The sequence below is a fragment of the Macroventuria anomochaeta genome (assembly GCF_010093625.1).
Source record: "Macroventuria anomochaeta strain CBS 525.71 unplaced genomic scaffold BU25scaffold_40, whole genome shotgun sequence".
Lineage (NCBI taxonomy): Eukaryota > Fungi > Ascomycota > Dothideomycetes > Pleosporales > Didymellaceae > Macroventuria > Macroventuria anomochaeta.
In genome coordinates this window covers 74,745-102,120 of record NW_022985401.1, presented here as the reverse complement: position 1 = coordinate 102,120, position 27,376 = coordinate 74,745, and the positions used below count along the sequence as shown (strand labels likewise).

Here is a 27,376-nt window from a genome sequence, read left to right as displayed (position 1 = left end):
CCGGCAAGCCATGGCAGGGTCGAGTCGCCAGCAGACACTTCCTTATGCACTGAGTCGTCCAACACAATCGAATGTGATTGACCTGACGCAATCGAATCCTCCCACGCCAGATCCATTCCCAGAGCTTGACAATGCTTTCCAGGCAGGTGTTTCCCAGCCGGTCGACGCCTTCAGGCTGGAGTTCATGCCTGAGCAAGAGCTTGCGCAGTTCCTGTTAGCTCCTACTCCAGCTGGTACAAGCTATGCTTTTCAACAACCGCCACCTATTCAGCAATCCGTAACTGGTTCAGCTTATGGAGCTTACGTAGCGCCGGAAGTGCCCCTCTACATTGGCAACGCCGACAAGCCATGGGCGCCGAGTGACAACGAGGACGAGTACGCGATTCCTCTCACGACCGACGAAGCTCAGGCTGTTGAGAACCTCCTCGGTAACGTTTCAGCGCATGATGCCGAAGACGCACCTGAGCGCCGTGAACAGACGCCTCGCACCATGTGCTCTGAGCTCAAAGAATATCAGAAGATTGGGCTCACTTGGCTCATCAAGGTACTGAACGACTCCAGGCTGTGGCATGGTCACCAGCTAACACTACATGCAGATGGAGACTGGCACCAGCAAAGGCGGTATTCTAGCGGACGGCATGGGTTTGGGAAAGACTGTGCAAGCGATCTCCCTCATCTGTGCTCGACCGTCTGATGATCTAATCCGCAAGACCACCCTCATCATCGCACCTGTTGCCCTCATGCGGCAGTGGGAGAAAGAGATAGAACGCCACGTTCACCCGAGGTCTCGACTCAAGGTGTACATCTATCACGGCAGTGGCAAGAATGCAGACTTCGCCAAGCTCCGCCAGTATGATGTAGTTCTCACAACCTTTGGCATCCTGGCATCCGAATTTAAACAGAAGGAGACACGGAAGGAGTCTATGAGGCATCTGGAGGAGCAGCGGACCGGTGTTCGCCGCAAGGCTAAGGAGAAATTGGCTCTGCTTGGCCATGAATGCATGTGGTGAGTGCCTCCAAGGTCTTGTTCTCTTTTCCCGGCTGAATGTTGCAGGTACCGCGTCATTATCGACGAAGCACAATGCATCAAGAACAGGCAGACGATTGGCTCGAAGGCTGCTCACGATCTGATGGCGATACACCGTCTGGTCATGACGGGAACACCAATGATGAACACAATTGATGAGCTATTCCCGCTCATTCGGTTCCTTAGAATCCCTCCATAGTACATACGCCAGTCATATGCGATACAGACAACATGCTAACGATCACCAGCAACGATTGGTCCAGGTAAGCACATCGGGTACGTGTCCTCGTGTCTTTTGCTAATGACTATAGGTTCAATAAGGAATTTGGCAAGCCGCTACGAAGTACTCATCCCGAAACTCGAAAGCGCGCAATGCAGCGCGTGCAAGTCCTGCTGAAGTCACTGATGCTTCGACGCCAGAAGGACTCCATCATCGATGGCAAGATCGTCTGCAAGCTTCCGCCGAAGCACCTCTCGAAAGAAACTGTTGAGTTCAGCGATGAGGAGATGGAGATTTACAAAGCTCTCGAGACCAAGTCCCAGATCCAACTCAACAAGTATCTCGAGAAAGGTACACTGTCAGGTAAGTGCGAATGAATGCACCGACTACCTCCAGGGGTGAGCTTATCTGATCTGTAATTTACAGCCAACTACGCAAACGTTCTCGTCCTACTCCTGCGTCTCCGCCAAGCCTGCTGCCACCCGCACCTCATCAAAGATCTTAGTCAGCCTGCCACCGAGAACATCGCAGAAGACGACCTCTTGAGCCGAGCTCAGGCTCTAGCTCCAGACGTGATCATGAGATTGCAGATCGCGGAGGGATTCGAGTGTCCAATCTGTCTGGAGGCAGATCTCAACCCAACAATCATCGTGCCCTGTGGTCACACCGTCTGCGGAGAGTGCGTGCAGAAGCTCGTCGATCCAAATCGTGGCATTAGAGATGGTCGTGAGAACGCCGGCGCAGCAAAGTGTCCGCACTGCCGCGGGGAGCTGAAGGCCTCCATGATCACTGACTATAAACACTTCTGCAAGGTTCACGCTCCGGAGAAGCTGGACCCGGCCGAGCGGGCCGCTTCAGAGGAGCTTGTGGACGACGACTCTGACTCTGAATCTGACTCAGACTCAGCTGAAGAAGAGGATGATGACGTTGACCAGAATGGCAATCTTGCTGACTTCGTTGTCCCCGACGAGGAAGAGTCTGAATACGAATCCGATCATGCAGATGATGACGAGGTCTCGGAGCCTGGTCCCTCCGCTAAGTCCAAGAAGAAGAAGAAGCGCGGCAAGGGCAAGGGTAAAGCCAAAGCTAAGCCTAAGGTCACTCTGGCGCAGCTCAAGAAAGAGTCCCTCCGCAACAAGGCTGCCAAACAGAAGTACCTGCGTCGCTTGCGGAAGAGCTGGATCACGTCCGCCAAGATTGAGAAGACGATGGAGCTTGTGAGCGACATTGCTGCGAAGGATCCGACCGAGAAGATGCTCATCTTCAGCCAGTTCACTTCACTTCTCGACCTTCTCGAAGTGCCGATGTACGAGAGGAAGCTGAAGTATCAGCGCTACGACGGTAGCATGTCGATGGGTGACCGAGCCGATGCCGTTGAGAAGTTCATGGACAGTCCCGATGAAAGGATCATGCTCTTATCGCTCAAGGCAGGTAACGCTGGCCTCAACCTTGCTAAGGCCTCTCAAGTCATTCTCTTAGATCCTTTCTGGAACCCATACGTCGAAGAGCAGGCTATTGATCGCGCTCACCGCATGCCTCAGAATAGGGAGGTTACCGTTCATCGTGTTTTGGTCCCTGAGACCGTGGAAGATCGCATTTGCGAGATTCAAGACAAGAAACGCGAAATAATCGACACCGCTCTGGACGAGAGAAGTAGCAAGAACCTCACCCGTCTCGACGCTCGTGAACTCAGGTTCCTCTTTGGCATGGGCCGTTAGACGAACACGCTTACCGGAGAACCGCTTATGTTGGATCTACTGGGATTTGTGATGACTTTCAACCCTTCTAGGGATCACGGTCCCTTAAAGAAATGGACCACTGCGCTGCTTTTGGTCGCAGCAAGGATGGTCTTTACGCAACGACACGTTTCGCTGGCCAATCATCTCACTAACCACACTTTGCTTTTTCACACGCTTGGCGTTCACATTTGCGGCTCACCATATTCTCGCATCTTGATACCCGATCTACACGGATCACGGGAGTGCCCACTCGGGCGCTCATGATGGCAGGGTCACGATGGTAACGGGCGTTCAAGGATGTTTTGAGAAGGGCAAGATGATTTCAAGGCGGCTATGGTGTTCCGGTCCAGGACATACGTGCGCCTGCTTAGTAGACGATGACTGCAACGACAACAGTATCAAACTTCGTCGAAGATGACTGCAACGACACCAGTATCAAAACTACTTTTCCCCATATTGACGTGACGCATGTTCGATGCTAGGCCAAGATTGTTTGGCTGTCGCTGTGCACACACCTTCTAGTATATCTATCGACACAAGTCTACAAGCCATATCCCCTCAACCACCGCACCTCCCTAGCCTGCTGTTCCAGCGCCCGTCTCATCTCAAGACTGTACTCCTTCTCCATCGACCTCGCATCCGCTTGTTCGCCGTCGACTTGCCGCTCAAGCGCGTCTTCAAACGTATCCACGTCAAAAACCTCGTCCCTCCCGAAGCTCACCATGCCCAACTTTCCATCGCCCGTCCAGATGGCCAGGTTCTCCGTCCCAAGCTCATGCGTCGAAGCACTAGAACGCGGGGACAGCAACGAAGGCGACGAGGTGGGCATAATGCGCTGCACGATGTCCCCGTACCCGCTCTCTCTGCCCGGGTTGATCTGGACTTGCGTCGACGTATCGGGCCTCTTGGAGGAGTCGTTGATGTTGAATTGCCGCACGGGCGTGCTGCCGTCGCGCTCCACCCATTTCATGTTCCCGTCTCCATCGCTAACGACTATTCTCGTACCATGGCTCGCCACGCTCAGCAGTTTGGAAGACGACGCGGTTTGTCGGTTTTGGTAGCACGCGCTTGTGTTGCGCGTTGTGCGCGAGTCGGAGCTGTTGATCGCGTAGGTCGGCGAGGGCGAGAGCGAGTACAGCTCGAGACTGCCTTTGCCTTTGTACTCACCCGCCGTCACCAGCGTCACACCCCCCGTTTCCCGCGCCTCCCGCAACATCCGCGGCGACGAGCACGGCGCGCCTAGGCGTAAGCTGTTCGGTATGAACGGCGTCGGGATCAGCGAGAGACTGGAGATTCGCGCCCCAGAGTGCACGGTGCCGCGCAGGCGCGGGAAGAAGCGGCGGTCGAAGTTCAGCAACGAGGTGAAGCGTCCGCTCACCCAGATGTCGCCGTTCCCGTCGCCGAGGGAGCTGGGTAGGTGCGCGATGGAGAGAGCGCCCGGTTGGCTGAGGGAGACGTGGCCGCCGAAGTCGCCGGTGTCGAGGCGCGAAAAGGAGGTCGAGGTATTGAGGAGCTCGACGCGTGAGGACGAAGGTGCGGGTTTTCGCGTGTCGTGCAAGTGCAGTGTCCAGTTCGTGCCGACTGTCAGCGGGGCGGGGTGGAGTGCTTCGCTCAGTGCGGTGATGGGGAAGGGATACGGTGTGCGGGACACGACTTGGAGCGTGTGGAGGTCGACTTCGTTGAGCGTGTTTTGGACAGCGAAGAAGGCTCTGAGCTGGGCGCTGTCGATGCTGACGCATTCTACGGCGCCGGTCTCGGTCATGATGGCCTGGCTTTGCGTGAGGCGCGTGTCGTGATCGAGATCGGGGCCTCTGTTTGGGAGGAGGCCTACTTCGCTCTGGGCGATGAGCTTCCCGATGCTGCAGCTGTGTGCCCCCGCGTCCCAGACGCGTATGCTCCCATCGTCCAGTGGCGCAACGAGCTTTGAGGCCAGGCCATCTGCATCGTACAGTATGCCTGCGCCCGTGGCCTCTCTCCTAATCTCGTCCCCGTCCCCGTCCCCGTCGTCGTGCCCGGCGTCCTGGAACCAGCTGACGTGCTGCGGGGCATGGCGCTGGACGAACTCCTGGTACCAGTTCGCCTTCTCTTCCATCCCACTGGGGTCCCAGCTGTTCAGCAGCGCGGCCCTCCTCTTCCCCTTGTTCCTGGCCAACCGCGCCTCTGCGCCTGGCGCTTGCGGGTTGCGTACGCGGGCATCGAACGTACCGGCAAGACTGTTCGCAGCCTCGATCAGCTCCGCCAGGCGCGGGTCCGTCTCAGCTGGCGGCGCGGTGACGGAGATCTCGAGCCGGCGCCGGCGTCGCTCGGTGTAGGAGTGCGAGAAGCATAGTTGCCTCCAGAGCCTGTTGTCTCGGCTGAGGTTGAGGAATTGGCGCGAGACGCGTTGGAGGTTTACGAGCTCCGAGGGCTCGAGGACTGGGGTCTGTTAGCAGAGTGTGGGGGAGGCTATCGGTAGCATGGGCGCACAGGCAATGATCTGGAGGATGAGCTCGTCGGGAAGGTGTCGCATGTTGTGAGGGATCACCGGTATGTCGAGAAACCGAGCAGATGTGTACAGCGGGCCATAAAGGAACGGGCTAGTTGTTGCGCCGTCATCGTCATCTCGACTGTCTTGGAGGGCTCCATAGCTCCGAGGTCGAGGGCGGAGGGCTGACGGCATGTCAGGGACCCAACATGACTCGTGCGAACTACTTCAACCAGAGCAGCCTGGCCTTCCTCCTCCCTTCAACACCACTCTGTCACTCTCAGAGGACAGAGACAGCCATGACGCCAGACATGATGGGCGAGGGTGCTATGCTATGCTATTGGCCTTGTTGACCTGTCGACCTGTTGACCTGTTGACCTGTTGACCTTGTTGACCTTATTAACCTTATTAACCTTGTCGACCTCATCGACCTCATCGACCTTATCGACCTTATCGACCTTGTGCTCAACTCGGACGCATTGGGGCTCAGGAGGTCCTCAGGGCGCGCGAAGACAATGCTTGATGCTGAATGTTGGGCCGTCGTTGGGACCCGAGCGACGCCGTCCTTTCTTCACATCGTCAGGGATGTTCCAGGCTTGGCTCTCTCTCTACACAGCGCCTCAGATGCCCTTGCTCTTCAGACACCACACCCTTTCCGGACCGCGATCGTCCATGGCGCCGCAATAGCTGATGCAGAACAAAGACGAGGCCTCCGTGTCTGGTGTGCCGGCAAACAAAGCAGCACTCGTACCATTATGTCACTGTCTTTTCAAATCTTCTTGCTCCTTCATTCTGGGTTACTTCAAGCCCCTCGCGAGCGTGCCCTTCTGAGTTGAACCATCTCCCCTCTCTCCTGAGATTTGACCAAGGCCACCGCAATGGAGCACCTCGGTAACAGCGTCCGCAATATCGGCCGCTTCTTCTCCTCTCTACCCCTTGCCAGCGCACTAGGCAAACGCAAAGCGGACGGAGACGAAGACATGGAGCCGTTCCAGGAGCAGGGACATGGAGACCGAGACGGCAGTTCTACCCCGGATGAGGACGACGACCATTGTTACGCCTGCCCATACCCACAACCACCGCAAAAGCGCATTCGGAAGCCTACGCCGGCCGACACCAGATCCAAGACTACGCCGGCCGATATCAGATCCAAGCCTACAGCCTCGACCAGCCGGACGGGTGTCATGATGCAAAGAGCGAATGAGGTCATGCGAAAGGCACAGGTAGCCATGGGCAAGGGTGACGCTACTCGGGTAGCCCAGTCCGACAGCCAAGAACTTCAGGATGAGTTAGATCGCCAGCTACGCCAGGAAGGCGATGATCGAAAGAGGTTGCTTGCGCACCAGAAAAAAGCGCAAACACCTGCTGCGAACCCTAAGAAAGGTCTTGTGGCTGCGTCCAATGGTCCTGGGCAAACCACGGGCACCTCAAAGCCAGAGCCATCACCCAAGCCTTCTGGTCCCACGACCTCTGACCTCGGAACACCACTCGCCATGCATCCATGGGAGGTCCTAACATCCAAGGAGCAATGGTCCACCAAGCCAAACCTCCGAACAAGACAGTTCCTCGAAGAGCATGGCCACGACGCTACAGCACTGCTCGAAGATCTCCAAGAGCCGGCATACGCCTGCCGGGACGCCGAGATCCGTGATGGAGTCTGGAAGTTGACGGACCAGATCGAGGACTTTGCCTACGCACACTTCGGCTTCAAGGTTGACAACGAGCAACGCTTGCGGTCAGCTCTGGAGAGCATGCAAGAAGAGACCGTGGAGATCATCGGATGTGTTGTATCTGGCGGTCCTGCAGGGGCGAGCGGTTGGGAAGACCTCTTCCTCGTGAACGACAAGCGCCAGGCACTCGTCTGCGCGATCATCGGCAACGTACTTGTTGACAAAGTCTTCCAGCACATTTTCTTCGGAGGCACAGCAGCCCAGATCCAAGAAATCGCCGGACTACAGTGCCAACACCCATACAAAGACAGTGCACTACACAACCCACACACGCCCACATGTTCGCTAACACTCACAGGTTTCGACCGCAACGCCCTCTACGCGACGAAAAGCCGCTCCTTCCTCACCTCCACCAGCAAGAAGGGCAAAGCATCCATCGGCCGTCCCGTATCCACCCTGCACCTTCCCGCCAACTTCAACACCCACGTCAACAACACCGTCGCCGCCCTTTACACGCACCTCAAGCCTCTACTCCATCTCTCCCGCACCACCACCGCCACCCCCCTCTCCACCAACAGCCACTCCATCATCCCCCGCCTGCACTCCCTAACAACCCTCGCCGCCCTTCTATCCCTCCAAATGCGCCTCGACCCACACACAGCATACCACTTCACGCCCGTGTTCAAAGACCAGCCCTTCACGCACTCAGAAACAGAGTGTTTCAACCATTCTGCCATGATCGCCACACACCCCAAGGGCTCAGGCGACTTGAACCTCATTTCCAAATTCGAACAAGCCCGCTGCGTCACGCTCTCTGACACCGAACTAGCGCGCATGAAGCGCGATGAGGGACTCATACAAATCACCCTCCTCCCTGGGATAACTGCGTATAGGCTCGGCGGATGGGAGACACCGTCCTCCGCTGCCTCAAACCCCCAGTTTGAAGGGGTCGGTAAGGGAAAGGGTGTACGCGCTCGACGGCTGACGGATGCATGGGTGTACTGCCGTTGGGGACGGCAGCGGGTGTGGGAGGGTGGGAAGTCGGCTGACGATCCTGCTGTGCACGGTGTGGGCTGGAAGGAGGGCGGGTTTGTGGAGTTCTTTCCTGGTGTGCAGGGGGTGAGGAGGGATCCGGGTCCTGAGAGTGCGGCGAGGAGGGAGACTGCGAAGAGCAAGATGCAGGAGGAGGCAGGGAAGGCTTTGACCGTTTAGGAAGACTGACGATGCGGTTCGAATTGGATGGGTTGCAATACGAGTGATGCGATGGCGAGGTATCGAGTCGAGTAGAATATGTGTATCGTGTACACAGTGCTAAAGTTATTATAGGTTGTTTGGTATTCGTACATACTCATGTGTCGTTGGTCGTATTATTTCACCAATCCACCTCGCACTCTGCCCACCTGCTCGCCCCATTTACAAAATGATAGCAGCAAATACCACACTCACACTAATCATCACGATTGCCCAAAACGCCGTCCCTCGCGCATAACCCAACGAACCCGCACCCCCCGTCGTCGTCGTCGCCGCCAGCTGTCTGGACCCCGCACTCTCCTCAGACACAGCATCCTCCAGCGTCCCCGTCGCCTGTCTCGCCGGCGGAAAAGTGGTTGTCGGATGCCCCGCGAGATTCCTGACCCTGACATGGTTCCTTGCCAACACATGCGCCTCATCCAGCCCACAGTCCAGCAAGAACTGGCTCACAACGAACGGAGCCCTGGTCTCGGCCGCAACCAGCGTCCCGTCGTCGTCGTCGAAAGAGTCCCCATTTCCAAGACCTTGGTATGGAGGGGGCAGGGTGAAGGAGGGAGGGAGGCGTGGCGAAGAGGTAGAACCTGTAGCTGTGCGCGACGTCGCCGACAGGAGGCGCAGGCTGCATGTACTGCACCACCGGCGGGTCGGGGATATTCAAAAGAGCGGTATTGTTCCCGTCCGGAGGGGGGCGTGGTGCTGGACAAGGTCAGGCCTGTGACGAGCCAGTGCAGTCTTGACACGCGCTGGTTGTCGAGCGGCCAGTCGAGGTCAACCATGAACAGGAGCGCGCTGGGGGTTGAGGGATCCCAGGCTGGTGTGCTGATATCGGGGATATTGGACATGTCTAGAGGGTGTCAATTCGCTGGTGGATCGGTGTGTAGCATAAAGGTATGTAGACGTACGGCCAGGGTGCATCAGCGCGCCTGGTGCGTGGATCGGCCGTGGGCCAAATACTACATCGAGGCGCTCGCTGTCTGGTATGTCTTTTGCTTGTGCGTATGTGAAGCCAGCAAGGGCGACGGCGACGAGCAGTGTTCTGAACAGCATTTTGGTGTTGTTGGACTGAGAGATCACAACCTGAGTGGGAATTGACGCTTATTGTGTACTGTTTGCCTGGCTTCTTGGTTGCTTTGGGTGGTTGGTCTCCAAGAAACGTCGATAATGTACATGACGTCCACCAAGCCCGCCGTATGGCATTGGCGTATTGGGCCAGCCTCACCGATTGAAAGACACTTTCGCCTGTAAGCATTGATGTTTGCAGTTGCGAGCCACAATCTTGAGAACAAAGGGAGTTGGGAGAGTTAGTGAGGTCAGGAGCAGCTGCGAACATGGTGGTTGTTGAAGATCGTCATGTATCTCATTGTGGCTGTGTTACACTTTGCTTCGTGCTGGGCGTAGGTAGGAGACGGTGTTGGAAACTTTTGTCTGAGCCGAGCGAAGCGCGACTTGGTATGCTCCCCAAGAGTCTTGGCTGGACACGCGCCCTCACTGCTGATTGTAGTCTCCAGCTGAAGTAAATGAATTGTCATTTGGTAAACGCCTGTACTAAACAAAGTCGAGCAAACAAAGTACGTACGGCACACCGCTACCCAAACCACAATATAGTGAAGAAACTCCTCAAATTATCCGTCTGAACGTTATCTTATCGGTCTTGCGGCTGCGACAAACAAAAACAAGTATAAAAATATGGTATAAGCAGATTGCACTTGCTCCGAAACCCTCCACGTCATAAACAGCGAACTCTTCCCTAGAAATTCGACAAGCGACAGATACAAAAGAACTCCATCCCAGCGCAAGAGAGATGGCGTAGGCATGGTAGCGAATGTTACAAAGAGATGAGTCTGACCAAGGCCAGAACAGAGTCGAGAGCGGTATGTCGTGTATGTGCCTCGCGGGTGGCGAAATAAAGAAACAGATGAACGCCTGCTCTCAGATATCCAATCGAGAAGCAATGAAGTGGACCGAGTCCAAATCCTCCCAAAGCCGTAATGCTCCGAACTGTAAACCGTTCAAGATCGAAAAAGAAGGGTATAAGAGGGTTTTGTTTTTAGTGATGATGATGCCCCAACACATTGCCACAACATGTATACTGTATCTTTGGCCTTGAGCAAGCTTCCACGCGCACGTCAAAAACGGCAGCGGTGTGTGCAAGCCTTGGCCGCCGTACAGCACTACAAGGGTGCTCTGGGGGTGTCCAACCAACCCCAGTCCTTGATCCCATTCGACTGGACGGTCTGCGTCTCAGCTCCAGCGTAGTCCGTAGGGGTTGGCGACGGCGGACGTGGCGGGCTAAGTTGCTGGTTCGAGTTTGATGGATCGACACACTATATACCATCACCGGCTTCAACACCGAACACATTGTCATCGAAGCCGAGTGCGCTTCCAAAGCCGTCGTTTTCTCCGCTGGTGTGGAGGAAGGAATCGAAATCGAAATTATCGAGCGCTGCGTCGCCGTCGCCGAAGTTGAGACCAATGTCGAAATTGCTGTCTGAGATGTCGCCGAACGGAGCGTCGGCCATAGGCTGCTGTTGTTGAGCAGGAGGTTGCGCCTGGGGAGGCTGTTGTGGGGCATGTTGAGGCTGGCCGTTCGGGTTGAAGGACTTCGCGTGCATCGGCGTGATCGGCGTCGACGGTGTCGGTGTGGGAGCTTCTTCGCCTGCCGAGGCTGCTGGGGTTGTACCTGCGTTTGGCCCTTTCTTTGGTGCGGGCTTCTAAAATCAATATCAATGGCGCTCAGAAACAGGGGAGCGCACAACTTTACCTTGTTTTCTTTGGTTCCCTTCTTTTTAGGAGCAGCCTTGTTCGCCTGGTTTGGTGTCGGAGGTGCCTGGTTCGACATTGCTGGAGACGCTTCCGGTCTTTGCTCGTTCGCAGGGGCTGGGGGAGGTGGCATCTGACCCCGCTGCTGAGGGCCACCTGCCATTGGACCTCCCATCATCTGTGGTTGCTGAGGCATGCCGGGTTGCGGTGGTCCACCCCGCCATTGGCCATTCATCTGACCGTTGCGCATAGCCTCCATTTGCTGCTGTGTCATCTGCTGTTGACCGTTGAAGTTTGCGCCAGGATGCGAGCTAGGCGGTCGCATCATAGGGTTGTTGGGCATCTGCGGGTAGAACTGTGGCGGCATGCCCGGAGGTGCCAAGGTGGGATCCGGGAAGTTCATGTTGGGTGCAGGTGAACCGCGCTGCTGTTGCATGACACCTTCAGGCATGGGCGAGCCAGGCAGTCCTTGTTGACCCAGCTTGGGCGTCCGGCCCTTCATATCCGCTGGGTTTGGCGATGGTCCAGCTCGGCTCCCAGAAGGCGACATGGCCGGTGGGAATTGGCCTCCCACTTGCCCCTGTTGGTGGGGCCCAGACATGTTATCCTGCTCTTGCCGTGCCATGAGTAACCGCTTCTTATTCTGCTGCTCTAGCAGCATGAGCTGCATCTGATAATCCTGCAGAGCATGACTGCCCTGCTGCGGCTGGCCGGGCTGTTGCGGTGGCATGCCGGGTCGAGGCTGGTTGCCGGCGAACATGATTTCCTGGCCTTCCAGGCCTTGGTTCATGGGAGAGCCCTGGGTCATAGCCTGAGGGGAGGCAGTGTTATTCAGTGCTACTCTGTGTTGTTGGGCCAGGCTTTGGGCGTATACCTCGATGTTCTTCTGCTGCGCATTGTTGGCTTGCTGTCCGAACTCGTTGAATTGAGCGTTGGGCATGTTGTTGTTCATGGCGCCTGTATTGCACATGACTTAGCCAATGTAAACAAATATGGTCACGAGTGCATGACTTACCCTCAACGCGAGGCCGCTTGTTTGGGGACGGGGCATTGTCGTTGGAGCTGGGCGACTGGGGGCGCTGGCCGTTCATGTCCATCTGCGAGCCGTCTCGCTGCATTTGCGCAGCCATCATGTTGGGCTTGTTCATCTGACCCATGTTCGCCATAGGGTTGCCATTGCTGTTGTGTGTTAGTATGTCACTACGGGGGGGGGTCAGCATGGCGCAGTTGACGTACGGTCGGTTGTTCTGCAGAGCAGCACGCTTGAGGTCGTTCTGCGCAACGCCATTGGGCATGTTTCCGCGTATCATATTCCCCATGTTCTGGTACTGGGCGTTCATGGGGTTGCTCATCATCATGCGCTGGTTGCGCTGCTCGTTCTGCATCTGGGTGATGTGCTGCGAGGCTGTTAGCAGCTGCTGTAATACGGACACGGCAGATTCCCTACCCGTGTGTGGTTGATGTACTGCGCGCCCTTCGATGGCTGTCCAGAGCGTTCCTTAGTCGCCTGGTAGATGTCCCAGAACTGGACCCACCAGTCGAGCAGGAACGAGTTGTCCGCCATCTGGTTCTTGGGCAGGAGCGGGTTCGGCAGGCCGGTGGCCGAGTCGTCCTCCATGGAATCAATGCCATTGGGCTTGCTGCTGGGGCTGGTCTTCTGTGGCGCAGAGGTGGACATCTTCATGTCGCACTCGACCATGGCCCGCGCCAGGCGGTTGTGGTTGTTCCGCAGGAAGTAGTCGTAGATGTACGTGTTGAGCTGCTCACGCGGGTCCATCTGCGGGCGCTGCGGCGGGCCGGGTATGTTCATGTTGGCCATGACGGGCGTGCCGTTGATGGGGCCATTGACGGGGCCGCCGTTCGCGTTCATGGCCATCTGCATCTGCTGGTTCTGCATCGCGTCGCGGGTCGGACAGGGCCGGCTGCGTCAAGCGCAGTCGACGGGCAGTGACGGAGCAGGCGAAGTGCGCGCTGGTGGTGGCGGCAGCAATACACGCGGCCGTGTCGTGTCGTAGATCCCCCGGTGGTGCTGCAAGCGGGCGTGCTGCTACGGGCGCATCAAGCGGCGCTCCGAGTACTCGCTGGCGGCGGGGGCGTAAGCGCCAGGTGCTGGTCAACGGGCGCCGTGTAGAAGCTGCGCAGGCGACAAGAGGATCCGCGGACGGTCAGTGTCGAGGATGCGCTGCGATGGGCGGCGGGCGGAGGTCGTGCGGTATCGAGTTGGGGCTGGCAGGGTTTAGTGCAGAGGAGAAGCCCGTTGGAGGGCACTGCGACGACGAGCGAGCAATCTGGTCGGAGGCCGGCAACACAAGTCAACAACCACGAATGCGACGTTGCAGGCTGCACAGTCGAGCGCGTTAATATAGACAGACTGGCAAGATTCGCTGTTTGCAAATGAGACCGCCTGGTGCAGCGCAAGGAGAGCTCACTTCACCCCAGCACGTGATTTCATTGCCAAGCTTTCGACTCCTTTTATAGATTTTTCCCAACCACTTGAAATTGAGACCACGCCGCGAGTACTGCAACTTGCAGGATTACCAGTGTGAACTGAGAATGTAACATGCACCTTTACTGCCAATCTATCATACTCGAAATGCGCCATGGACGTCTTCGAGCCTCGGTCACGAAATGGCGTTGGATGGCGTTGGTGGGGTCACGGAGCCCTGCACAATGCGGAGCCGATCACTACGTTGGTCCGTCAGCCTCGCGAGTACAGCAGACATAATCGAAGCCATGAGTGTTGAATGAAAGTGAATGCCCGACTGTTGTTGATACACGCATGCGTCTAGCAGCGGCACTTGGATGTACAGGTGATGGCAGCAGGGTTACACCAAAGCATCTGGTTCTATGCCGGCGACACTTAATTGTCATAGGAACCTGTGAGTGTTGCACAAATGTTCGAAAATTTTCAATGCAGACTGGTGGCGGTCGTGCGGAGTGAGCTGTACGTACGGCTGATGCTATAGGAGCCGTTTCTTTTCCTATGGACCCTCTTCAAGATCGAGACCAGAGATGGGAGGTTGCCACCCCTGCACGCCAAGTTGTTTTTTTGCTGTCACTCACGCCCAGCTGATACTGCTCATTGTCGATTGGCTCTTTCGGAGACGTGTTTCCTGGGGAGGTTATCGACTTGGGCTCCTGGAGTCGATCGTACTGTCGTGACAAGCTGTCTATGAGAGCGCTTGGTCCTTCTCTTTTGCTGCCGTCTACAGTTTCGCCTACGTGTGCAATCGCTTGCAAATGCCGCTCCTGTGGAAAAGGCTCCTGCGCCTAGCTGGGTACGTGAAAGCCTTTAGAAAAGCATCGTCCTTACTCGTCATCAGGTGGCATCTCGTCGTCAATGTAGCGGATCAGAGATATCCGCATCTCAGTGGTGTCGTTGCCTCGAAGAACGTCACTGATGAAATGTGCCTCAACCTGCATGTGAACCTGTACCTGCGTTAGCGCATGATAGCTAGTCATCCAAGTACTGGGTACGTACCATCTCCAATGCTCCACGCAGCACACCGGCCAGTATGTTTGAGAACCACAGCTCATCCTGCGCGCGACCGTCGTCAGGCAGCTCGACAAAGTCGGCAAGGGGGTTCTCGTCGAAGACGAGGGAGAACTGCTTGTTGTCGCTGGACCAGTTGGTGATGGTGGGTGTGACGTTCAAGAAGATCTTGAAGCCGACCTGTGGGTGTGTGAGCTGTTGCGGGCAAAGCTCCAATGACATGCTAGCTGCGCTACCTTTGAGATCATCTCGGCAACCTCCCGGAAGTTGGTGCAGGTTGGTGCGCTCGTTTTGGCCAGGAAATCCTCAATCAACCGTATCCCGATATTGTAGCCCATCTTCTCCAGTTGCTTGTTTACCTCAGGATAGTTATATTCGTAGTCCTTACATAGTTGCGCGACGATCGTGCCGTATGTGAGGGTAACAAGTTCGGCGCTGACCTTATCTACTCGGGTCCTGCAACAATCAGAACCTCTGGGGTGACTAGAGATCGCGCGAGACTTACTTCCAGACTCTGGAAGGCATTAGCACATGTCACAAGCCATTGCTATATATCTCAAGCTCACTCCTCGCCCAAACGGGCTGCCTTCGTTGATGACGCCATGTCTTTCGCACTCTCAAGCCTCTGTCTGCTGTTCTCTTGGGTGTTTAAAGTCTGGAGAGGGAGCAAGAGGAGCTAATGTGAGGTAAACTTAGATCGAAGGCTGTCACGGTGGTGGGATGGTGGAGCGCGTACCTACCGCCGCGAGCTAAAGTCCGCATGTCGATCCTTGGCAGGCGCGAACTTCACGACAGTTTACGGCAGAGCTGTCCATACACCGAAATCATATCGCAACAGCCCCCAGAAGCCCATATCGAGCCGCAAAGGAGCGCATACCGTCCGAAATGTCCCAATCGAAACGCCCTGCGAACGACGCGTTCGGCTCGAACCAACTCGTCAAGCGCGCAAAGTCAGACGCGAACCTCGACAGCACCGCAGTTGCGATATCAAGTGGAACCGGGCAAAATGGGGCGCTCATACAAGCGGTATGTTCAACTGGAGGCTCTTGAATAGATTGCGCACTAGCTGAACGTGGACTTGGGCTGACAGGAGCTATAGGGACCGCGAGACGGCGCTCTTCAGTCGCCAGTCATGGAATTGACAGGCCATTCTGGGGAGGTCTTCGCAGCACGATTTGATCCAACCGGCCGATACATTGCCTCAGGGTCAATGGACCGTTCCATCTGTCAGTATATCCTCGAAACAGGTAGCAGAAAGATCTACTGACACAGTACAGTGCTCTGGCGAAGTTCTGGCGCATGCGAAAACTACGGTGTCCTCAGTGGACACAAGCAAGCTGTACTAGACCTGCACTGGTCGCGAGACTCGAAAGTGCTGTTCTCTGCGTCAGCAGACATGCACCTAGCAAGCTGGGACGTAGAGACTGGCGAGAGGATACGAAGGCACCCCGGACATGAAGAAGTGATCAACTGCATGGACGTCAGCAAGCGCGGCGAGGAGATGCTTGTCAGTGGCTCGGACGACGGCTATATCGGCGTAAGTGAACCTCGTGACGAGACCAAAGGGCACTGTTAACACTTAGCACAGATCTGGGACACAAGAACCAAAGACGCCGTAACTTTCATTCCCACAGATTTCCCAATCACAGCGATATGCTTAGCGGAAGCCGGAAACGAGCTCTTCACAGGAGGAATTGACAACGACATCAAGGTCTGGGACCTACGAAAGCAAGCCGTCACATACACACTCATTGGTCACGCCGACACAGTGACCTCGCTTCAACTCTCTCCCGACAACCAGACACTGTTGTCAAATGCACACGACTCAACAGTCAGAACATGGGACGTCAGACCGTTCGCACCTGCGGACCGCCGCATCATGACCTTCGACGGAGCACCCACCGGACAAGAGCGCAACCTCCTCAAAGCAAGTTGGGATTCAAAGGGTGAGAAGATCGCAGCTGGTAGCGGAGACCAGAGTGTAGCTATTTGGGAGGCGCGGACGGGCAAGCTTCTCAACAAGCTTCCCGGTCATCGAGGCGCCGTGAACGATGTACGCTTCCACCCGCTCGGTGAACCACTATGTAAGTCTCAGAAACTCTCCTTGCCACGCGTTCTATCTCCTGCACCTGCTATTCGCCACTCCTGGCGGTGTGGTTGGCCTAAAAGTCTCGATATGTCGAGCCTGGCCTGCTTCCAAGCCAGCAACTTCTCCCAAGCTTCCTCAGAGTCACTCAAAATTTGCGCTTGCAGCGCGTACATCTTGTGGAGACCACTCCGCTCGGCAGGAGTCTTTACCTGCATCTATGTTTCAACGCTTTTGACCGCTACGATACGAAGCACGAGGCTGACTTGGCAACTATAGTGGTCTCCGCATCGTCAGATCGCACCCTTATGGTTGGAGAGCTAGGAAGGTGAGAGTGTGGAATCTGAAGCACTTGGCTACCGACTTTAGAATTAGAAGCACCGCTTAACGCGTGGGGGGAGGATCGAGGTGAGTCGAGCGGAGGATCAGCTGCCCCGCGTGCACGTCACGGAGGCGTTGTTTACGTTGACATTGGATACGCCGGTGCGACGCTGGGAGGAAGAGATTGATCTCAGTCTCGGTCTCGTTGAGGCTGCAAGGAGAGCGAGCGTTGAGGGCGCGCCTTGGACGCAACGGATTAAAGTGCACTGCAACGAAAACAATGCAGTCAGGAAGATAACCAATACAAAGACAAACATAATCAAGAGGCTGTTTATGTATGCTCTTTTATGATTCATGTTGCACGACTGCGTTGGCGATCACCAGTTAGAAGTTCGTCAGGGCCTATAAAATGATTGGCTGTGGTGCCCCAGGCCTTTTCGTTGTCACTCACCGCTAGCCAACCAGCACACCTCGCCCCTCTCAATGCCTGAAAATCACCACTTCTCGTCCATCTACTGGTGACAACACAGTCAGAAATTGCTATTCTGGCGCAGCAATGTGCGCGAACTGGTCTGTGGCATAGCGTAGACCGGCTGTCGTGGAGAGGCGTTTCAAATGACCATTTTGATACGCCGCCAGTCGCAGAAACGCCTGCCGTTCAATGCTCCCTCGACCTCAAGCGTCCTTGCTGCAGGGTGCAGCCCGTCGGTGTGACTTGGGTTCTCCCTCCTCCACATGTTATCTTTTCTTTCTCTTAACCTACAGTCATTGGCAGCCGTGCTGTTGTTTCGCTTCTCTCGATTTCATACCTTCGTTTGGTCCACGGGCTCTGGATAGCTTTACGATATTATTTCCTTTGGGATACCCAGCGATTATCGAATCTTCGACTTTGGTTTCGACTGAAAGACTTGTTAAGGTACAGCCAACGGTTCCACACCCCGACATGCAAGGCTTTTCATGAATTTGGGCGGGCTCCAGTCATCCTTCTTTGCCATACATTTCACCCCTGCTACCGTTCACTTCCACGAGTGTACCTGCGTGGCCAGTAGTACCGACCATTCATTTACCATTGGGCGACAATTACGATAAACACAGCAGACGTATTCGAGCAGGGAGACGCGTCTGATATAAGGGAACTCACACACAAACAAACATCCCAGACCACGGACACTGTACCTGAAGACCCCACAACTTCAGCAACATACACAACAACATGTTTCGATCATCGATCTCCATCTTCGGTATCAGGACTCCACGGCCAGAGCAAGATGTGGAGAACTTACCTGTGGAGAATTCACCTGCACCACAGTCCCAATCCCGGTTTGCACGTTTCTCTACCAATGCGAGAACTATAGTCGGCTCTTCAGTATATTCGCAGTCACCAGGGCAATCGAGATGGAAAACACCAAAGATGCCTTCAATGGGCTTTGCTCGCCGCCCAGCTTCAGCCGACCTTGATACTGTCATCGACTCCTCCAACGGATCAAATTCAGCTCTAGCTTCACACTCGGCCGCATCCTACGTCGGTGCGATCTCGCAAGAGCAGATCCGATCGCCACAACAAACATACAATCGTCACCCCGCAGACGTACCACTGCCACGACAAGACCCCTTCGTCGACCCTGAAGTCCAAGAAATAGCAGATGAGATTAACCATGGACCACGACGACACCGCAGGCGCAAGAGGAGAAGGCAGCACCGCGCTGATCACTGGACGCGCAAGCGAAGCGACAGAGGGAAGCTCATGCCCTTTGTGCGTGGCGCAGCAGCGCGTGGAAAGCTCATTGCGTGTATCATCTCCGGTACCTTGCTTATTAGTGTTCTCACGATCTGTAAGTCCTGACTTGTCACTTCTTCATCCACCGCAACCTAACCATGTCCCAGACCTCGCAATCGCCCTCACAAACAAAGACATCGGCCAAGAGATCCACATCCTCTTCATCCTCATCCTGCTCAGCATAACAATCTTCTTCTGCCACTCCCTTATCCGGCTATGCATGCTGCTCCTCAACCCGCCACGCGAAGTCGAACGCCGACCCGTCCCCAACCTCACTGCGCCAGAGGGCTTCCAACCCATCGTCCCCATCCCCGTTCGCCTGGCCCGCGACGACGAGCTTGACTCCGACAACGATATGGCCGACATTGAAGCCGGCGACCCGGAAAAGGAGGTCCTGCCTCCCCCGCCCCCGGCATACGGGCTGTGGCGCAGCAGTGTAAGGGTAGATCCGAATTTGCTGCACTGGCAGCGCGTGGAGGAGAATAGAGCGCAGTCTGCTATTTCGATGCCGAGGAGCAGGAACGAATCTGTAGTTGCGGCGAGCACGCATGATGCGCCTGCCGCTGAAACAGCTGAGGGTCTACGGCCGCCGAGCTATATGTCTGAAGACGGCGTGAGTTATATCACGGATGCTGCACCCAGGAGTGTGGCACCTGCAGATGCGCCTGCGCCTGCGCCTAGTGGTATCCACCCTGCGTGGCGGACAAGCTATGTTATGAGCGAGATCCGACCAGGTGAAGTGCCTGCCTCCATGGGCCGACGGTGATAGGTCGTTCACTTGTTTCGTTTCAGCGTTGTGTACTGTATCTAGTGGTTCCTTATTTGAGCGATGGAGTTTCGGGTCAAGTCATCGAGCGCAGCAAACGTACCGTATGATGTCATGTGTCTGTTTTAGGGCTGTGTGCCGGGGGGTACCTGGAGTATGTGGGGATGGTGTCGCATGAAGATGGCATGAGGGAGCAATTTAATTTCAGACGCAAGGTTCGGGGGCATATGCATGTTCCGCTGGACGGACGAAACGTTGTGTATACCGAATAATACCTGTCTTATACCTCTGAGTTGTCTGTTTATTGAGATGGCTGAACGGTGATGATGAAGCAGTTAAAGATAATATTGTCATTGTGTATTAGTCGTAACGCGTGAGTCGTTCGTAAAGCCCACACCGCACACATCATAAATAAAGCGCGCATATCCTACACACATCCCAGCCGTAGTATCGTAGATGCCATAACCCATAACCGTCCCACATGCATCATCCCATCATGCTCTTCATACTCTCATCGACCCATCACACCCTATCCATCCCATTCCCTTCCAACCCAATCTTCTCCTTGACTTCCTTAACCTGCTCATCCTTGTCGTCATCATCTTGTCCAGGGTTGGCCACCTCATACTCCAGCATCTTGATGAACTTGTAAAACACCACCGCGATGATGGCACCCAGGCCAGGACCCACCCAGTAAATCCAGTGCTCGACGTCGAACACGCCGGTCACAACGCAAGGACCGAAACTGCGTGCGGGATTGAGCGAGCCGCCGGTGTAGTAGACGCCGACAAGCTCGGCGATGAAGAGGGCGAGGCCAATGCCGACGGGTGCTATGAAGGTCGCTAGGTGGTGTGAGTAAGTGTGGGTCTGAGCGGTGGGTGGAGAGGGACAGACCTTTGTGTTTCTCCTTTGCCAACATGAAGATAGTGAAGACGAGTTCAGCAGTGAGGACTGCTTCTATGAACACGCCCCTCGCCACTCCCGTGCCGGAACTCAATGTCGTCCGTACATTGAAGCCAGTGGGGAACATGACACTGACCAGGAAACTGCTAAAAATGCTCCCTGCCAACTGCGCAACCAACAACAGCGTCGCTCGTATCGGACTAATTGCCCTGCAAAGCAGCATTGCAAACGTAACAGCCGGATTAAACAAGCCCCCGCTAATGCGGAAGAAAATCCACACATTGACCATGAGGCTGAATCCAAACACAACGGAAATGTACAGCAGGACTGTCGGACTGAAGCCCGTCGCTTCACCCGTCGTAGTGTTCGAGTCTGAACTTGCGTTGGATCCGATGTTAGCGACTTGCGTCCCGGCAAACGCGAAGAACAGAAACATAGTTGTGCCTACAAACTCGCCAATGAAAGCGACGAAATGGTTCTTCGCATTCGAGTTCATCCACATCGTCCACGGCAGCCGCATGACTTCCGTTGTACTCGGAGGGCCGCGGGGCGGCATGCGTCCGCCATTACCAGAGGCTGCTGCGGCGGCGTAAAGCCTCCTCCGGGGGGTGTCCCGATCAGAGTCGTAGTACATTGCGTACCCCTTTCCTCCGGAGGGGGACTCGTCTTCGGAGAAGCGGCTTGTCGGTTGCGCGTCCAAGGACCCACGACCCGGGACGGGGCCGTAACGTTCATACGCAGCAGGTGGCCGGCGGTGCTGGCGGTTCGGACGGCGACGGTAGGCGCGCGGGTCGTCTTCCTCATCTGAATAGTCTTCCACGTAGGGCGTCCTGTGTGTGGGAACATCTGGCCGGTTTTCGCGGCGTGTGGTGCGCTTCTCGTATGTGCGGCGGTAGTAGTCGCCCTCGTCTGTGGCGGCGCGCTCGTCGTAGCCTTGTCCTGGGGGGCCGTAGGCATTGGGGTCGGAGTAGCCGTGGATCTTCTTTACAGCAGTGCTTTGCCGTGGTGGCGCGGATACTGTTGTCAGTCCAAAGGCGTCTGTAGGGTCCATAGGAGACACTGGTGATATGGGGTTAAGACCGTGTTCAATATATGCCTGGTGTGGTGGCTGAAGAAGCTGCTTCCGGGATTCGTGAGAGCTGTAGTGACGGGGCACAGAAGGAGACTCCATCATGGTACCGTCTTGGAGCTGTTGGCCATAGTAGTGTGGAAGAGGGCTTGACCCAGCCATGAAGCCGGAAAGAAAATTTGTACTGTTGGCTGGGAGATGACTCGGTGCTGGCGATGTTTCTGGATATATGGGCCCTCAGGACTAAGAGAAACAGAGGTAGTGACTAGGGACCAAGCATAGATGTAAACTTGGCTAATTGAATACTTCAAGATGAGTGGAGGGGAGCGTTGAATATCTGGGAATAAGGGGGTAAGGAGAGGAGACCTTGCGATGTTTTGTGAACGGCTGGCATGAGTGTTATGCAAAGGTGATATAGCCAATGGTTGTAGCAGCGACTCAGACCCTGAATAAGCTCGCAACCCTCCTCGTCATTCCTACTTCGGCTCATTCTCGTAACAGGGACTTCTTCTTGCACCTGATGTACGCGATTCGTCGATCGAAGCAGCCGAGGGGATTGCTGCCCAGGAATCCACACATCAGGGTCAAAGCGAAGATGACAATGATGTCTTTCGGGGTCTGAAGGATTAATACGGACGAAAGATGGGGTATCGTCGCAAGGTGCACGCTGCAACGGAAGCAAGCAAGACCTAGGTGTTGCATTTGAAAACAGGAGACTGGGTAGGGCCGAGATCGTACAAGGACCAAAAGCCAGCATTGGCGGATCGAAACGCAAGATTATCTTGGAAGTTGAATGTGTAGGTGCAAGGGCCTCGCTTGTACTCAAAGTGATGTCCAGGGTCGCCAGGGTTCAGGCAGCGCTAAGTTCTGGTGTTCAACGTGCCACGAATGAGGAACATCCCTGCAACAGTGTTGCGAGCAGCCTCTAGTGCCTGTCATCGAGCAAAAGTAAAACGGCCACTCGATCAAACTTGAAAAGTAACTCCTTTCAATGGGTCGATAATGACGATAGTGGAGGTCGCAAGTCGTTCGTGTCCACGTAACCCACGTGTCGAACCTGTCAGTTTGTAGCTTTACAATCCGCAAGCATCCGAATTGACGCGTTGCAGTCCACAACACTGAACGTCGCATGCAACATGCACGAATGCTCGAGCGGCTGAAGAAAATCTTTATGCTTGTGCAGCTTAAGTCCCGAATAAAGGCTGCATCATGCTGAGTCACTGACAGCCTCGAAATTGCGGACGCGTAAATGAGCCCGAGAGGCAGGTTCGACGATGGGAGTATGGAGTATGTTTCAATTGCCACCGCAATCAAGACAACCCACAAGGTCTTTATGAAGCCTTGCTGACGCGGTGCTGAACCTCAAGATGAGCAGTTGAGAAACCGTCGCAGTATTCGACCCCAGTCGTTGGTTCTGAAAGCGAAAGCCTAAATCACAAAGCTTGGAGGTATTCCCCGCTGCTTTGAGATCTTTGTGGCCATGTCAAACAGTTTGTTCTGTATTTCGTCATAGGCAGTTCGAACACGAGTCGGTCACAGGGGTGCTGCCTCTTGATGCTGACAGAAGTCGACGCATTGAGCGCAATCTCTCAACGAGATCTGTAATTTCTAAACCTTCTCATCAACGGTGTGACCGAGGTGATGATTTTGGTCCAGATCCTGCTCCTTAGTCGCAAGTGTTGTTGAGATGGTCTCCCTTTCCCTTCTCTTCTCGGTACGGACCTGCTGCCATACAAGTAGCGCCGTCCAGATAGCCACTGACAGGTATTAGCATGTGTACATTACCTACTCTTACATTGGAACGTAAACTTACTTGCTATTGAAACGGCAATCATCGCCCACATTCCTCGTGTGAAGTAAGGTGCGAAGTTTGCACCATAGAAGACGATCGACCACCACGCGTTGATAGCATTACTACCCATGTTCATAGATGCGATGACAACAGCACGTAAGCTGTCTTCTTCATAGCGAAGCACATCGTTTGCCCATGCAAAGAATGTCGCTTGACACGCATAAACGCTACCTGCCCAGTAGTACATCGCAAAATGTATGGTGGTGTTCTTGGGATACGCTAGGATGAGTGCACTTGTGATGACACCAGTCAGGCCAATCCAGTAGCCGACTATGGGGCCGTCAGCAATGTCTCGAGGAAGTTGTAACCATGACTTACCAAGGTAGCGCTTGCCGCCCATGAAATCGGTAAGTGTTGCCCAAAACAGGGTCGATACAATACCGACTGCAGGAACACCAGTCGGGTAGTTATTTAGTTGCGACACAGTGTACTTGTTGTTTGGGTGCGATTTCATGTACAAAGCCAAAAGCGCATTAGTACTGAACGACTCGGTTTCTCCAGCCAGAATCCAGAGAATGACAAAGAAGTACCAGTACCAGTTCGAGAAGCAATGCTTCAAGAAACTCCAGGAGATAGGTGTACGCTCTGAGACCTCTGGAACACGCGAAATCGCAAGAGCTTTCTCTTCTGCGCTGAGATACGGAGCTTTCGTGTTCCTTGGAGTATCCGGGAACAGTAGAAAGCCATAGAGTGCGACGGGCAATGTGATGATGCCGTCAATCACGAATAGCCACCTCCATCCAGATAAACCGTTCAATCCGTCCATACTAGAGTGGATGCCAGTCTGGATGAAGCCACCGATCATGGTGCCGGCAAGTCCAGATGCTGTGAAGATACCCGAGCGCTTACCGAGCTCCTTCTCAGTGTACCACGAGCCTAGGATGTAATGAGTTCCAACGAAGGTCGATGCTTCGAACATGGCCTGGAAGAAGCGAATCGCCATGATATCTTGAGGCTTTTGGGCCGCAGCTGTCACCATTGTCAAGCCAGCCCAGACCACCTAGACGAAGTCAGCGCGAGTTGTTCCAGTCCTGGAGTAACACTCACCATGCATGCCGGAAAGAAGTATCTCGGCTTGATGTAGTATAGAGCTATGTTGCAAGGGACTTGAGCAACCGTGTAGCCAACGGTAAAGACGGTATTGATCTGATTGAGCTGATTTCCTTTGAAGTGTAGCTCTTCTCTCATGCCGGAGACATACGCGTTGTTCAGATTCGTTCGATCGAGGTAGTTTAAAAAGTACATGAGGCAGCAGAAAGTAAGGATAAAGAAGTCGAGCTTCTGAACCAACTTGCGCTCACCAGGCGCATTGTGATCACCTCGCAGGTACTGTATGAAGCTGTTCGCCATTGCAGCTGCTGTTGCTCGATAGACAAGAATCCTCGAGTTTAGGAATAGATGCTCGTGTGAGCAGTGGTTGTGCTCTTTGCCGTCGTCTCTGATCTTTGCCGGTTGGTCTTTCCTTATATGGACCGGCACGACCAAACGCCAAGGTCAAGTCAAGATTCGGTAATGTTCACCCGCCCGTGATCAACTGATAGACGCGAGATGCGAGATATGGCAAAGGCGATAATGTGTACTGCTGATTCAAGATAAGCGACACCAGCATCTTATCACGTATCTTAATACTGGCGATACAACGTCGGATCTCCGGGTTCCTCCTTTAGGTCAGCTACCGTTATCGGTGGTTGTTGTGAAGGATGCAAAGGTAGCGCATCGAACGAGGGCGTCCGAAGGAGGTTAAGCAAAGCCACCGCTCCACCAGACTCCTAGGGATGACGCTTAAAGTGATCAATCACAGCGCGCGGGGTTCGCAGGCGATCTGCGTCGAACTAGTGAGCAGCGAAAGTGGCGTCGTCGTCATGTTCCGCAGCGATACATGGACTGAAAGGTGGGGAGCTTGCGCCGGACAAGAACGCCTGACGCTGGTAGTTCCAGTAGCTTACCTCCGAGGTTCAAGCTCCTTAAGAAGCTTCTGTTGACATTGTGACTTTGTTGCTGCTATCAATTGTTGGTGTTCCAAGAGCTGTGAGAACATGTCTGAGCAAAATTGGAAAAAGATCGCCAAAGCGAAGCAAGCGGCCCTTGCGGAATCTATTCCGTCCGAGTATCGCATCCCCAAGGACCTCCTACCACCGGATTCACAACTGGACGTTACACCATGGCCCAAGCAATCAGGGTGGTTTTCAGAAAAAGAACTGGAAATCACTGGTAGCACTGCATCGGACATTCTGCAAAAGATCGCATCGAAAGCATGGAGTTCACAAGACGTAATGAAGGCGTTCTGCAAACGCGCCGCAGCAGCACATCAACTCACCAACTGCTTAACCGATGTCTTCTTCGATGAGGCTATCAAGAGCGCTGCAGCTCTCGATGATCACCTCCAGCGCACCGGAAAGCTCGCAGGGTCACTCCACGGCCTTCCCATTTCGCTCAAAGACAACTTCAACATCGAAGGCAAAGACAGCACCGTGGGCTTCACATCTCTAGTCGACAAACCTGCAGAGTACAATGCTACGCTCGTAGACATACTGCAAGAGTTAGGTGCAGTGCGATACTGCAAGACCAACGTGCCCACAGCCATGATGATCGCTGAATCCGTCAACAACACGTTTGGTCGAACTGTCAACCCATTAAACCGCGCGCTTACTTCTGGCGGCTCATCCGGCGGAGAATCAGCACTTATCGCTTTTGGCGGCAGTCCGCTAGGTGTTGGTACTGACATTGGAGGAAGTCTACGGATTCCAGCTGCGTGCACTGGTATCTTCACGCTGCGCCCAAGTCATGGCCGTTTTACGACACAGAGATGTCGGTCCGGGCTTGCAGGCCAGGAAGCTGTTAAGAGTGTGAATGGACCGATGGCGAGGACGTTGGAAGATATTGCATTGTACTCGAAGGCGGTCATCGATGCGAAGCCGTGGCTAGTTGATCCTACAATGCTGCCTATACCCTGGCAGCCTGTAGAGCCGAAACAAAAGCTCAAGATCGCTGTCATGTGGGACGATGGGATATGTTCGCCTACTCCACCTGTCACGCGAGCTCTCAAGGAGACGGTACAGAAGCTGCAGACTGCTGGACATGAGTTGGTCGATTGGGATCCGAAGCAACTCCACCGCAAGGCCCTGGAACTGCTGGTAAGATCACTTCAGAATACAATCTTCCTGAACTGACTATCAGGCAGGGACGTATGTTCGTAGCAGATGGCGGCAAAAGTGTCGAAGCACTACTAAAGCCCACCGGTGAGCCATGGCGGCCAGAGATGAAGGTGTACGAAGATGCCACCGAGCTCGGCACGTACGACATGTGGAAGCTGCACCTTGAGCGCACAGAATTACAACGTCAATACCTCGAGCAGTGGATGTCTTACGATGGACTTGATGCCATTCTGTGTAAGTGATGCCGCCGGTCTCCTAATCACTCGCTAACGACATTATTCAGGCCCAACGACGCCATATGCAACCGTCAAGCACGGCGACTTCAAGTATGTCGGCTATACCGGTGTATACAACGTTGTTGACTACTCTGCTGTTTCATTCCCCAGCGGCATATCCGTAGACAAGGCTGTCGACACACCCGTTGCCGATTACAAGGCGCTCAGCGACTTTTGTCAAGCTGCCCACGACAGCTATGACGTTGAGGCTGTGCACGGAATGCCAGTCAGTCTACAGCTTGTCGCAAAGAGACTCGAGGAAGAGAAGGTCCTTGCTATGACAGCGACCCTGCTGCAAGCTCTGTAATCTTCTTCGTACACATGCATGCGGGAGCTGAGAAACGCGATTCGAGTAGATTAATCATTGTCTCTAGTCGGCCAATGCGGTGAATATAGATGTTGGTCATTGTACATGGCAGCTACCTTCTTCAGTGTGGCGAAATGTCGCATCCAGTCCAGGGAGGTGCGTCCACGCCCAGCGCATGGTAAACAATAGAGCCAGTCGAGGCAAACTCCACACTCTCGCACTCACGACACCACATCCATAC

General features: G+C 54.7%; 12 protein-coding genes across 12 annotated transcripts; 6 read left to right on the top strand and 6 right to left on the bottom strand.

Annotated features, from left to right (window-relative positions):
* Positions 1–10: 10 nt before the first annotated feature.
* Positions 11–3,389, top strand: BU25DRAFT_479523 (uncharacterized protein; the record flags this gene model as incomplete). Its single annotated transcript, XM_033711025.1, has 6 exons — positions 11–544; positions 597–1,006; positions 1,055–1,225; positions 1,276–1,290; positions 1,339–1,610; positions 1,674–3,389. 6 exons carry the CDS (start codon positions 11–13, stop codon positions 2,963–2,965), a joined length of 2,694 nt encoding a protein of 897 aa, XP_033557161.1. The 3' UTR covers positions 2,966–3,389.
* Positions 3,390–3,400: 11 nt separating this feature from the next.
* Positions 3,401–5,601, bottom strand: BU25DRAFT_414732 (uncharacterized protein). Its single transcript, XM_033707368.1, has 2 exons — positions 5,453–5,601; positions 3,401–5,401 (listed from the first exon to the last, which is right to left on the bottom strand). Exons 1-2 carry the CDS (start codon positions 5,493–5,495, stop codon positions 3,528–3,530), a joined length of 1,917 nt encoding a protein of 638 aa, XP_033557160.1. The 5' UTR covers positions 5,496–5,601; the 3' UTR covers positions 3,401–3,527.
* Positions 5,602–6,679: 1,078 nt separating this feature from the next.
* BU25DRAFT_350935 (uncharacterized protein) lies at positions 6,680–8,332 on the top strand (the record flags this gene model as incomplete). The annotated part of the gene is made up of 1 exon (XM_033703334.1): positions 6,680–8,332. The coding sequence occupies one exon, from the start codon at positions 6,680–6,682 to the stop codon at positions 8,330–8,332; it is 1,653 nt and encodes a 550-aa protein (XP_033557159.1).
* Positions 8,333–8,533: 201 nt separating this feature from the next.
* BU25DRAFT_425223 (uncharacterized protein) lies at positions 8,534–9,701 on the bottom strand (the record flags this gene model as incomplete). The annotated part of the gene is made up of 4 exons (XM_033708337.1): positions 8,534–8,895; positions 8,979–9,215; positions 9,274–9,407; positions 9,478–9,701. The coding sequence occupies 4 exons, from the start codon at positions 9,699–9,701 to the stop codon at positions 8,534–8,536; spliced, it is 957 nt and encodes a 318-aa protein (XP_033557158.1).
* Positions 9,702–10,695: 994 nt separating this feature from the next.
* Positions 10,696–13,007, bottom strand: BU25DRAFT_434460 (uncharacterized protein; the record flags this gene model as incomplete). Its single annotated transcript, XM_033708861.1, has 5 exons — positions 10,696–11,082; positions 11,133–12,088; positions 12,147–12,310; positions 12,368–12,528; positions 12,579–13,007. The coding sequence occupies 5 exons, from the start codon at positions 13,005–13,007 to the stop codon at positions 10,696–10,698; spliced, it is 2,097 nt and encodes a 698-aa protein (XP_033557157.1).
* Positions 13,008–14,163: 1,156 nt separating this feature from the next.
* Positions 14,164–15,278, bottom strand: BU25DRAFT_414729 (trafficking protein-like protein particle complex subunit 3). Its single transcript, XM_033707367.1, has 5 exons — positions 15,191–15,278; positions 15,130–15,138; positions 14,861–15,080; positions 14,613–14,804; positions 14,164–14,560 (listed from the first exon to the last, which is right to left on the bottom strand). The coding sequence occupies exons 1-5, from the start codon at positions 15,226–15,228 to the stop codon at positions 14,441–14,443; spliced, it is 579 nt and encodes a 192-aa protein (XP_033557156.1). The 5' UTR covers positions 15,229–15,278; the 3' UTR covers positions 14,164–14,440.
* Positions 15,279–15,452: 174 nt separating this feature from the next.
* On the top strand, positions 15,453–17,342 carry BU25DRAFT_414728 (WD40 repeat-like protein). Its single transcript, XM_033707366.1, has 5 exons — positions 15,453–15,650; positions 15,724–15,850; positions 15,902–16,161; positions 16,213–16,708; positions 16,990–17,342. Exons 1-5 carry the CDS (start codon positions 15,510–15,512, stop codon positions 17,040–17,042), a joined length of 1,077 nt encoding a protein of 358 aa, XP_033557155.1. The 5' UTR covers positions 15,453–15,509; the 3' UTR covers positions 17,043–17,342.
* Positions 17,343–17,531: 189 nt separating this feature from the next.
* BU25DRAFT_199148 (uncharacterized protein) lies at positions 17,532–18,118 on the top strand. Its single transcript, XM_033701083.1, has one exon. It carries the CDS (start codon positions 17,693–17,695, stop codon positions 17,990–17,992), a length of 300 nt encoding a protein of 99 aa, XP_033557154.1. The 5' UTR covers positions 17,532–17,692; the 3' UTR covers positions 17,993–18,118.
* On the top strand, positions 18,119–19,637 carry BU25DRAFT_199149 (uncharacterized protein). The gene is made up of 2 exons (XM_033701084.1): positions 18,119–18,863; positions 18,916–19,637. Exons 1-2 carry the CDS (start codon positions 18,245–18,247, stop codon positions 19,572–19,574), a joined length of 1,278 nt encoding a protein of 425 aa, XP_033557153.1. The 5' UTR covers positions 18,119–18,244; the 3' UTR covers positions 19,575–19,637.
* A 582-nt stretch (positions 19,638–20,219) lies between these two features.
* Positions 20,220–21,309, bottom strand: BU25DRAFT_311585 (aquaporin-like protein; the record flags this gene model as incomplete). The annotated part of the gene is made up of 2 exons (XM_033702140.1): positions 20,220–20,416; positions 20,469–21,309. Coding segments are annotated over 2 exons (1,038 nt in total), but the record flags the coding sequence as incomplete, so codon positions are not given.
* A 1,845-nt stretch (positions 21,310–23,154) lies between these two features.
* BU25DRAFT_442815 (pantothenate transporter-like protein) lies at positions 23,155–24,832 on the bottom strand (the record flags this gene model as incomplete). Its single annotated transcript, XM_033709324.1, has 4 exons — positions 24,446–24,832; positions 23,717–24,398; positions 23,360–23,668; positions 23,155–23,303 (listed from the first exon to the last, which is right to left on the bottom strand). Exons 1-4 carry the CDS (start codon positions 24,746–24,748, stop codon positions 23,155–23,157), a joined length of 1,443 nt encoding a protein of 480 aa, XP_033557151.1. The 5' UTR covers positions 24,749–24,832.
* Positions 24,833–25,434: 602 nt separating this feature from the next.
* Positions 25,435–27,158, top strand: BU25DRAFT_494618 (amidase; the record flags this gene model as incomplete). The annotated part of the gene is made up of 3 exons (XM_033711790.1): positions 25,435–26,532; positions 26,580–26,787; positions 26,837–27,158. 3 exons carry the CDS (start codon positions 25,435–25,437, stop codon positions 27,133–27,135), a joined length of 1,605 nt encoding a protein of 534 aa, XP_033557150.1. The 3' UTR covers positions 27,136–27,158.
* Positions 27,159–27,376: the final 218 nt, after the last annotated feature.

Bases quoted from the DNA above. Each gene is read 5' to 3' on its own strand.
- BU25DRAFT_414732 (XM_033707368.1), bottom strand. From the start codon at position 5,495: ATGCGACACCTTCCCGACGAGCTCATCCTCCAGATCATTGCCT. The intron at 5,402-5,452 runs GTGCGCCCATGC...AACAGACCCCAG, and splicing joins CATCCTCCAGATCATTGCCT to TCCTCGAGCCCTCGGAGCTC.
- BU25DRAFT_414729 (XM_033707367.1), bottom strand. From the start codon at position 15,228: ATGGCGTCATCAACGAAGGCAGCCCGTTTGGGCGAGGA. The intron at 14,805-14,860 runs GTAGCGCAGCTA...ACACACCCACAG, and splicing joins TTGCCGAGATGATCTCAAAG to GTCGGCTTCAAGATCTTCTT. The intron at 14,561-14,612 runs GTACGTACCCAG...ACGCAGGTACAG, and splicing joins TGCGTGGAGCATTGGAGATG to GTTCACATGCAGGTTGAGGC.
- BU25DRAFT_414728 (XM_033707366.1), top strand. From the start codon at position 15,510: ATGTCCCAATCGAAACGCCCTGCGAACGACGCGTTCGGCTCGAACCAA. The intron at 15,651-15,723 runs GTATGTTCAACT...CAGGAGCTATAG, and splicing joins ATGGGGCGCTCATACAAGCG to GGACCGCGAGACGGCGCTCT. The intron at 16,162-16,212 runs GTAAGTGAACCT...CACTTAGCACAG, and splicing joins CGGACGACGGCTATATCGGC to ATCTGGGACACAAGAACCAA.
- BU25DRAFT_199148 (XM_033701083.1), top strand. From the start codon at position 17,693: ATGCTCCCTCGACCTCAAGCGTCCTTGCTGCAGGGTGCAGCCCGTCGG.
- BU25DRAFT_199149 (XM_033701084.1), top strand. From the start codon at position 18,245: ATGTTTCGATCATCGATCTCCATCTTCGGTATCAGGACTCCACGGCCA. The intron at 18,864-18,915 runs GTAAGTCCTGAC...ACCATGTCCCAG, and splicing joins TATTAGTGTTCTCACGATCT to ACCTCGCAATCGCCCTCACA.